Source organism: Anarrhichthys ocellatus, unplaced genomic scaffold (genome assembly GCF_004355925.1).
Source record: "Anarrhichthys ocellatus isolate YVR2014 unplaced genomic scaffold, GSC_Weel_1.0 scaffold10, whole genome shotgun sequence".
Lineage (NCBI taxonomy): Eukaryota > Metazoa > Chordata > Actinopteri > Perciformes > Anarhichadidae > Anarrhichthys > Anarrhichthys ocellatus.
Genome location: NW_022280040.1, coordinates 10,811,094 through 10,821,491, shown reverse-complemented (window position 1 = coordinate 10,821,491; position 10,398 = coordinate 10,811,094). Strand labels below are relative to the sequence as shown.

The window sequence follows — 10,398 nt, the reverse complement described above, 5'->3', positions numbered from 1 at the left end:
TGCTTTAGGGCGGGGCTACACGGTGATTGACAGGTCGCTACCAGAGACGTATACAGCGTCTCTTTACGTCCGCATTACAAATGTAGTCAAATCCTCCATATCATTGATCATTTGAAGAAAAGGTTAAATGTTTAGATTTGTGTGTGTGTGTGTGTGTGTGTGTGTGTGTGTGTGTGTGTGTGCAGGTCGAAGAAGTTCCAGTCCTTCATCGACAGCTGTCTGTTGAAGAGCCACAGCCAGCGGCCGAGCACCGAGCAGCTCCTCAAGCACCCGTTCATCAGGGACCTCCCCAACGAGCGGCAGGTCCGCATCCAGCTGAAGGACCACATAGACCGCACCAAGAAGAGGAGGGGGGAGAGGGGTGAGACTCACCTCACAGCTGCACGATGGGCCAGATGTTTCAGAACATGTGGATGTTGACCTGATGTGTGTGTGTGTGTGTGTTTCCTTCAGATGAGACTGAATACGAGTACAGCGGGAGTGAAGAGGAGGATGAAGAGAGGGACGCCGGAGAACCCAGGTACTACTGATACTACTGCCACTTCTACTGCTACTGCTGTTACAATTTATGATACTACTGCGACTTATACTTCTACAGCTGTAGTACTACTACTTCTGCTATTGCCATAGCTACTTCTACTTCAGCTAATGTTACCGCTATTGCTGTTAGAACTACTACCGCGAGTAGTGCTGTTGTACTAGTATTGATTGTACTACTGCTGCTGATACTACTAGTTGTACTTACCGTTTATCCTGAATATCAACTTCACTTAAAAGCTTTTAAATTAATTTTAAATTTAAAAATCCTCCACTTTGTTTCATATAATTTATGAGATAAAGATTCATGTTATTAATACAGTATTATTATTATTATTATTATTAAATGAAATCAATATTTTTTTATTCTAACTGTCCTCCAGCTCCATCATCAACATCCCCGGTGAGTCCACCCTGAGGCGGGACTTCCTGCGCCTCCAGCTGGCCAACAAGGAGCGGTCGGAGCTGATCCGGCGTCAGCAGCTGGAGCAGCAGCAGAACGAGGAGCACAAGCGGCAACTGCTGGCCGAGAGGCAGAAACGCATCGAGGAGCAGAAGGAGCAGAGGAGACGGCTGGAGGAGGTAACTCCTAGGAAGGTTCCTTAAGTGGCCCCCAAAATAAGAGCTGGTTGAAATTCCTTAAAATGCTAAGGAAAGGTGCTTCAGTGCTTCCTTTACTTATCTCCTTTAGCAAAGGGAACACTAGAGGTGCAACGCCCAGTCAGTAAACCATCATAAATTCAAAATGTTATCCTTTTACTTTGTTATAGTCATTTATTGTGGTTTTTTTTCATAAAAACACACAATTCAAATAAAAAATGAATTAAAAAACTATTTTTATTGATTAAAACAAATCTTGTCATTAGTTTTAATGATGTTTCATTAGTTAGTGTAAACAGCTCATAATTAATTAATTTATTCAAGTTTCTCACCAAAAACTACATTTTATGTGATCACATGTTAACACATCATGATAATGTTATAATTTACATTCTTACAATACTCTTTTATACTGAACAGAGCCTGAACGCATCTTGATGTAACCGAACAGAACCTTCGTTGAATTTCTTTGATAATTTCTTTTACAAAAATTGGAAAATCACTGGAATCTGCATATCCAACATGTTTCCAAGTGTCCACAACTGTTACCAATGTTGGAAAAGCTCAGAATTAAATTTTTTTTACAGAATCTGGTTACTTCAAACAGTTTATTCAGAAGCGAGATTTTAAATGAGACATGTAGAATAAAATGTTGTTAATTAAATATCACAATTTTTATCTTTGTTTTTGGCTGTTTTTTCTGATGTAAGCGTTCGTCACACATGATGTGTTCAAGGATCGTCGGAAAGATGAATATCAGACGATAGTGGTATTTTTTACAGCTTCTGTCTGTGATAAACGGTGTCGTTTTTTTTGCCGATTGTTTGAAGACAACATGCTTTTCAATCCCGCCGGCAAGTTTTTGGGGCTCAGAGGGTTAACGAAAGAAGCAGCTTCACATCACACTTAAAAAAAAACATCTCAGCTTTGATTATAAAACGACTCATCTTCCTCCTCACCTGTGATTGTTAGCACCACAGCTTATCCAAATGCCAGGGAAGCACACCTGATGTGCGCACACACACACACACACAGAGCAGAAGCGATGTTAATAATAATCTTCTTCACCTGCAGCAACAGCGTCGGGAGCGGGAGATGAGGAAGCAGCAGGAGCGAGAGCAGAGGAGGAGGTACGAGGAGATGGAGCAGCTCCGCCGAGAGGAGGAGAGGAGGCACGCAGAGAGGGAGCAGGTAGGAGAACACCTGAGTCCCACGTTACATCACAGGTGTCATCCACAGGGGGAGGAGAGGAGGCACGCAGAGAGGGAGCAGGTAGGAGAACACCTGAGCCCCACGTTACATCACAGGTGTCATGCACAGGGGGGGCGGGGCTTACTGACATCATCTTTTGCACTTCTTCACCTGAGCTATTCTTTCCTTTTGTGTAAAACAAACATATGAATATTTGTTATTTATTGAATATGTATTGACCCTAATGTGGCATTGATTAATTGATTCATCTATAAAAACATCTGGTCCACTGTGACATCAGTGGGTTAAAACCTCCCCGAATGATTACTGACATTAAGAAAATATTTTTTTGTATTATAATTTTTCTGAAATTTTATGTTTAAATGTGCAAATGGGGCATCATCTACTTCATTAGCCTGGTGGCACATGTTTTTTTAAAATGCATTTAAAGGTTGTGGTGCAGTTTAAATGCAACATTCCTAGAATTCTGAAGAGAGAAATGGAGAACGTGTAGAATCACCACACATCAAATTTAACAGTATATTAGAGGAGGCTTTGTGACTAATATTTAACATTTCCTGCAGTGCCACGCTGCCTTAATGCTCTTTCTTTATTCGGACAGTTCTGCCTCTTGCACAGCTGATTTTTTATCTTTACCATCGTCTCCCTGCTCTACTAATTAAGACCCCCCCCCCCACCCCCGTTGCTTCTCTCTCTTAATCCTTAAATCCCTACTTTCACGCCTCTTCAATAAATCTACTTTCATCCTCTTTTATTTCCTTTCCTCCTGTTTCCTGCCTTGCTGATGTCACTGGTTGCCTGGGCTCCAACTTGCTTCCTCGGCGCTCTCTGATTGGCTGCGCCTCACGTTGCCCCCCTCCCCCCCGGGTGCTGATTGGTTAGGAGTATATTCGTAGGCAGCTGGAAGACGAGCAGAGGCAGCTGGAGATCCTGCAGCAGCAGCTCCTGCAGGAGCAGGCCTTACTGCTGGTAACATCACACAAACACTTTCTGGAACCTGTTTGTTATTTACACACAAAAATCAAGAAGTCGATCTGTCAATACTGAGACGAGAAAGAATCACACACCAGCTCCAGGAAAAAGTTAACAAACATGAAATCAATAGACGCACACAGCGGTGGGCGTGTCAGTCGATAGCTGGCGGTCCTGAAATTAAATTAAACTTCATTGTTTCCGATGAAGTCGTCATTAAAACCGGACACCAGGGACAGTGTGCAGCATATAAATAGATTAGAAGAACAACAATGGTGATTATTTGTTAGTTGGTATGGTGACAAAACACGTCTGTGGTGCCAAAAAATGTTGGTGCAGCTCCGGAGAAGGTGGCTGGCTAGTTTGCTTGTTAGCTTGTCCTACTTGTAAGACCCAGCGCTGCAGCAGTTCTGCTCATTTTTTTGAAACCAATGTAGCATTAAAGCATGGTGGAATTAGCAAGCGAACTGGCTAGTTAGCTAGTTGTAACCAATGTAGCATTTAAGCATTGCGGCATTAGCAGGCTAGTGGTAACCAAATGTAGCATTAAATCATGGTGGAATTAGCAACAAGCTGGCTTATTAGCTAGCCGTAACCAATGTAGCATTAAAGCATAGAGGAATTTGCAAGCAACCTAGCTATTAAGCTAGCTGTAACCAATGTAGCATCAATGCATGGTGGAATTAGTAACATGCTGGCTTGTTAGCTAGCTGTAACCAATGTAGCATCAAAGCAGAGTGACATTAGAAAGCTAGCTGCTAGTTAGCTAGCTGTAACCAATGTAGCAGTAAAGCTTGGAGGAATTGGCAAGCTAGCTGGCTTTTCAAACTTTGATTCTTCTTTGTTGGATTTTAATATACATGCTCTTTGTTGTCAAGTCACCTTTTGTCTTTTTGTTCACTCAGTATCCCAAGCTAATGCTAACAATGCTCTAAATCTGCCCCACATGCGTCCAAGACTTATCCAAAGTGGGTTTAGTTTACATGGAAGTTCGTCCACTACAACGGTCGCAAGGGCAGCGGTACATGTTGGCCACCCGTCAACGTTTATTTGAATGGGAAAGTCCGTTCTATGGTGTGTCGTTTGTTCACACACACACACACACACACACACACCGGCTGCTGCAGACGTCCACACACAGCTCAGTTAAATGCCAGACCTCTCTGACGGGACGGTGTGAGAAACAAGCAAAGACAAGTTTGGAGTTTCTCAAGTTTAGAGAACTTGTGAAAACTTCTCACCCTCTAAAATAATAGATCAAATATTAGACCGATATGGGGTTGAACACCAGTCATAATCTTTATTTTAATGTCCATCAGTATGATGAAGCCTCCTGTCACAGGAGTTGTTTCAGTATGTTTCCCTCATGGCTTTATGAATTGATTATTATTTAGAGATAGTAAAGTTTCTGCACCACTGAGTCAGTGCACCGGGTCATCCTGCATGAAAGAGCTGCCAACACTAAAAGCATTTCATCAATCTGACTTTGACATTGTTTGCCGTCTAGTGGAAATCATGTTTCAACTGAACATGAATCACGGTGAATGCACTTTTGCATCAAATGTAAAGAATATTTCATATTCTTTAAATGGACATGTGAGCAAACTAATGTTCATCAGCTCGATTAAATATTCTTAATGAGTAGATTTAAGATGAAACCTCAACATTAAGACGTACGCCACTTTCCGTGAGTTCCTCCCTCCCGTTAACCTCTCCTTCGGTGTGTTTTTGACGGGCAGGAGTACAAGAGGAAGCAGATCGAGGAGCAGCGGCAGGCCGAGCGGCTGCAGAGGCAACTGCAGCAGGAGCGAGCGTACTTGGTGTCGCTGCAGCAGCAGCAGCAGCAGGAGCCGCCGCGGCCGCCGCTGGACAAGAAGCAGCTGTACCACTACAAAGACCAGGCGCCCGTCGCCAACGACAAGCCGGCCTGGGCCAAAGAGGTAAACAAAAATATTCTAGACTTCAGAAAACTTTTATAAAAGTTTATGGAGGAGAAACTGTTCTTGTTTAATATTAATAATAAATGAGACTGCATGCTGTCATCGGTTTAAATGAAATAACATTTATATTGTTGCTGAAACACTGATTTGATTTGTTCCATGTTTATTTTATTGTGGAGGAGGAGACGCACAAACACACACACAACTCTGTCAACATGTGAATGTTTGTTTCAGTCTCTGCCCTCCAGGTGTCACCTGTACTTCACCTGCAGAGGAGTCCATCTCATCCTTTAACCGCTGTCTGATGTTTTTGTTTTTAGGTGCAGCAACGTGACAATAATTAATGTGCTGTGAAATTCCTCTTCTATGTTTTATGTCACAGATGTGGAGTTTTATCTCTGAGGTCTTTATTTAGATGATTTATAAGACATAGCACATTTTTGTTAAAGAACTGGCTAAGTTAGTAACAACTAAAAAGTGGCTTATTTGTATGACCTGAAAGTATGGAGGACGAAATCTGACAAAATAATCGTAATAATAATGCAAAGGAAAGACGATGCATAGATCAATAAATAAATGCATACATACATGAATAAATACACTCATTTAATTATTAAAAAAATATCAACAAAATGTCGCATTCTATTATTTAATTAATGCCTATATTTATTTTTTATATTATTTTTGGTACATTTAATGACATATTCATTTATTTATCAAGGCATTTATTATTTTAGAGATGTTTTATTTTGACAGATTTCATCCTCCATACACAAAACACAATTAATGTAAAAAAGCAGATATTTAGTTAAGCACTATTATTTAAACTGAGAATCAGTCTGACTCGTTAGATTTCCAGTCAAAAACAGACTAAAGTGAATCATTACCTATGTTGATCAGCTGATCTGTAAACCTCCAATATGGCTGCCAGGGGAGGCGTGTTGCATCCCCCCCCCCCCACCTCCTGGTTCCCAGACCGTGTCCGCCTGCTCTCTTATAAACACTCACCTTGCTCTCCAGGTGATGCGTCGAGCTCAGAGCAACTCGCCTCGCATCCCTCCCAAGAAGTACCACTCCTTCAGTCAGCCGCGAGACATCAACCTCGGCAACCTCCTCTTGCTCCCCGGTTACAAACCTCGCCGCCGCCGCCCCCCTTCCTACCCGGCCCACAACAGTCCCTCTAGGAGTCAACAGCACATGCCTCATATCCGGGTCACCTGTGTGCCCGAGTCCTCTAAGCCGAGGATGCGGCGGCAGTATCCCGGGAGGAGCCCCGACTCCAGGGGCCGGAGCCCCGGCCGCCGGGTCAGTTGGAGGACGGACGGATTCTTTGACTTCCTCTCCTTCTCTGATCTGTTACGGGCTGACTTACTAACCCCGGCTGCTGGAGGGATTTCCTCCTTTAATCACATTTTTATTTCTCTAACCAGGTGGACTTGCATGAATTAACTTCCGCCGGTGGAAATGATAACGTGGACACCTCTTTTCTTTTCTTAATTCATTTAACACCCTTTCATCTCGCTGTTTCTCACAGGGGTCTTTTGATTAACTTCCTCTTTGATCGGTGCCGTCAGTGCTTCCAAAACTGAGACTAAAGCTTTGTTTTCGGGAGCTGCGAGCATGAAAGAACTCTCTGCGTTGCATTATTCTCCAAAACATACAAACAAAATTGACTTTGAGGAAACAAAAAGACGAGTGTAAACCATAGACTTTAGGTATAACCAGCAAAAAGCCATAAACCAACCTCCAATATGCCAAGAAGGGATTGTAATTGTCTGTAAACGTATATCTCGTATTCATGGACTACGTTATACAAGACCTGTAAAGAAAGAAGTCAAGTATTAAAAGCATTATAAAGAAATAAAGGTTAAATATCCTGTAAACTGTTTGATTTGGCTGCAAAATATTTTCTCAAATGAAGATTTTTAAGACCTCCTGCCGGCTTCACTACGGCGAGTATAAACTAAGTTTAACTCCCGCCTCTTGTCTTTATAGTCCTGAATAATGTTAGAGGTCTCTTATGTGAGGCTGCGCGGTAGCATTCATTGAGCTAAGTGCTAACGTCAGCGTGCGTTTTCTTGCCTTGATGGTGCTTTACAGCGTTTGTGTGCAGCTTTACGAGAATGTGTCAGAAAGTCATTAATGAGACGCACACAAAGCTAAATGTCCACAAGGTTCCTTTTAAGTGGACACCTTTATTTATTAGCTTGAGTGATGAAGCTTCGATGCCGACATTTGAACAAATTGGCAGTCAAATTTAGAAAATGTAATATTCTTAGGCAGCTGTTAAAAATAAATACATTTTCACAGATTATCTTTATTTTAGAAATCCTAAATAACCTCATTCTTCTTCCTCCTCTCTGTCAATCCTATGTCATGTTTCCTCCTCCGGTCGAGGACGTTTAATCTTCTCTGAATCGTCTCGATTCTACAGGTTACTGACACAGTGATTCCTCCTCATGCCTCAGTCTGCTGGTCTTATCACCATAACTATGATGCAACATGAGAAATAACGGTCATGTATTTGAGGAATATTTTCTTGGTCTTCTAAAGATTCAAACGCTCAGCTTGTTGCATGTTGTGGTGTGATGGGTTCATTTATCTAACAGGTGCTAACTTCAACAGCTCAAACTGGCATCTGCTTCATATTACAGGTTTTGTTGATGTTCTCTTACTGATATTATATTAATAAGTAGGTTTTCTTTAGTGTATAAAATGCCGCCAAATCCTGCACACTGTCCCTTTAAATTCGAGTCTTGTCTTTCCTTTCTCTTTCTTTTCTTTTTAATGTGTTTATTGCTTTTATTTAGCGTTACTGTAGAAATATGTCATATGCCACATCAATCAAACTTTATTTGCACCGCACCTTTCATACAGTTTAGTGCAGTGCAAAGTGCACCACAGATGAGTGTAGACCGTGAAAATAACCGAAAATACAATAAAGCAAGTCAGTTATTTAACAATTTGAGTAGTAAAACTAGTTTAATGCAATAAAACAGAATTATACTACTTAAATACAATACAATTTGAGAGAATTAAAATAACAATACAACTTAACAAATATTTTCAATTTAATCATGATTAAAATAAGTGAGAATAAAAAATTTTATAAAATTTAAAGAAATTCTACTTAAATATAATAAAATAAGTGAATTTAAACAGTTTTTAAATTCTTCTAACTTTAATACAATGAAATAAGTAAGAATTCAAATAACAATAAAATTGAATAATATGTTTCAATATAAAGTAGATAAGTGATAGTAAAAGTAAATAAAAATGTTTAAAAAAAGACACGGTTCAAATGGACCCGCTCCTCATGTAGATATGAAGGGCTCAATCTAAATGAACGGAAACACAACGATCTTTAATTTCAGGTGATTAAACAATATTTATGGACATTGTATAACATTTCTACTAATATTTCCCCATAAATCAAGGCCTAAAAAGCACTCACGTGAACACCCCTCCCCCACTGAACACACACACACACACACACACACACACACACACACACACACACACATATACATATATATATATATATATATGCACACACACACACATACATTTAGGGCAGATCCCCAGGCCGGCCCTCTAGTGGCGGCCGGTGGACGGATGTAGGGCAGCTGCAGCTATATCAGTCTGCGTCCCTCTGGACACCAGCACATGGAAACATACATATAATGTACAGACAGGTCTACCCTCGTCTCAGTCTCCCAGGATTCCCCTCCAAGCTTCAGAGGAACACAATGGATGTAGTTCACTCCAACAAATCTTTCATCTCATGCAGAATTAAAGAACGTTTACAACTGGAATTAAATCTTTCTTATACAGTTTGGAAATCCAACGTCAAGATAAACTGATGTCTTTCCACAGAAATCAAACCCATTCATGAAATACCAACAGCAGATCATAATATACAGAATCAAACCTTTTACATACACCTCACTGCATGCTGTGAGTGACTGGTCTCGTGTGTGTGTGTGTGTGTGTGTGTGTGTGTGTGTGTGTCAGGTGGAGGAGCATTATAAGATGAACAGACAGACTTCTCCTGCATTGCAGCACAAAGTCTCCAACCGGATCTCGGACCCGTCGTTGCCGCCCCGTTCCGAGTCCTTCAGCAGCGGGGGCATCCAGCAGGCCCGGACCCCGCCGATGCACCGCTCCGTCGAACCCCAGGTGTGTGTCCTACGTCCTTATGTGTGTGTTTGAGCGACTGTGTGTGTGTGTGTGTGTGTGTGTGTTAGCATGCGACACAAACTTACATCCCTACAGGAGTGCGATCACACTTGGAGTTTGGTTTCGTTGGTCCGTGTGAAAGTAGAAACAATGTCTTGAGGACTCAAGGAAAAACGATTGATGGGTCCCTTCAGGTTGGGACATCCACAGATGGATTGTGATGTAAACACCGTACGGGACTCATGTGGTGTAAGAGGGAGTTGATTCTGCTTCTTATTTGAATGGACGTAATCTTACAAAAGAGCCGTGGAGCGTTTGCTGTGGTGATTATTGGATTGTAGCTCTACTTCTTTGCAGATGATGCAGCTCTGTTTACTTCTCTGGACCTAAAAGTGAAGCAGCTGGGAGGAAAACCGTCACTGTAGTGGTTTATAGGGAGCTGATTCCGCTTCTGATTTTTAGGCCGTAATCGCAAGATGAATCGGGGAGTGTCTGCTGTGGAGATTTTATTATTGCAGTTCAACTTCTTTGCAGATGATGCAGCTCTGTTTGTTTAATCGGACCTGAAAATGAAGCTAAGCCTGTGGCAGTAGAGGGGCGGCTTCAGTTTGTGCACTTAGTGAGTTAAAGTGACTTGAGCATCTATAACGGAGTCGTTCATATACTGATAACAGTATCAGAAATGCCTTCGATACAGCCTAAAATGCTGGATTGTGAGCCGACACAGTAGTTTTCCTGCTGGAGAAACATAGACTGTATATAAGAAGTGGACATAGTCATGGAGACGTCAACCGTTGGTTTGTGGACTGATGTTTTGATGCCTCGAGTACCATCATGTTTTTTTGCAACCGGTGCAACAGGAAGTGATCCTATTTGGAATGTGAAGGAGTGACGTAGAGATGCCGTATACATCTCTGGTAGCGACCTGTCAATCACCGTGTAGCCCCGCCCTAAAGCA

The 10,398-nt window shown here is 41.7% G+C and overlaps 1 protein-coding gene across 1 annotated transcript in view; it reads left to right on the top strand.

Moving 5' to 3' along the window:
* The window catches only part of LOC116385115 (TRAF2 and NCK-interacting protein kinase-like), a 42,207-nt gene that overhangs the window by 12,956 nt on the left and 18,853 nt on the right, over positions 1–10,398 (top strand). The window contains exons 3-10 of the mRNA XM_031850317.1: positions 136–361; positions 454–520; positions 921–1,119; positions 2,212–2,409; positions 3,232–3,318; positions 5,061–5,261; positions 6,282–6,566; positions 9,276–9,470. Coding sequence (XP_031706177.1) covers positions 136–361; positions 454–520; positions 921–1,119; positions 2,212–2,409; positions 3,232–3,318; positions 5,061–5,261; positions 6,282–6,566; positions 9,276–9,470 — 1,458 coding nt within the window. The remainder of the gene's footprint in view (positions 1–135; positions 362–453; positions 521–920; positions 1,120–2,211; positions 2,410–3,231; positions 3,319–5,060; positions 5,262–6,281; positions 6,567–9,275; positions 9,471–10,398) is intronic.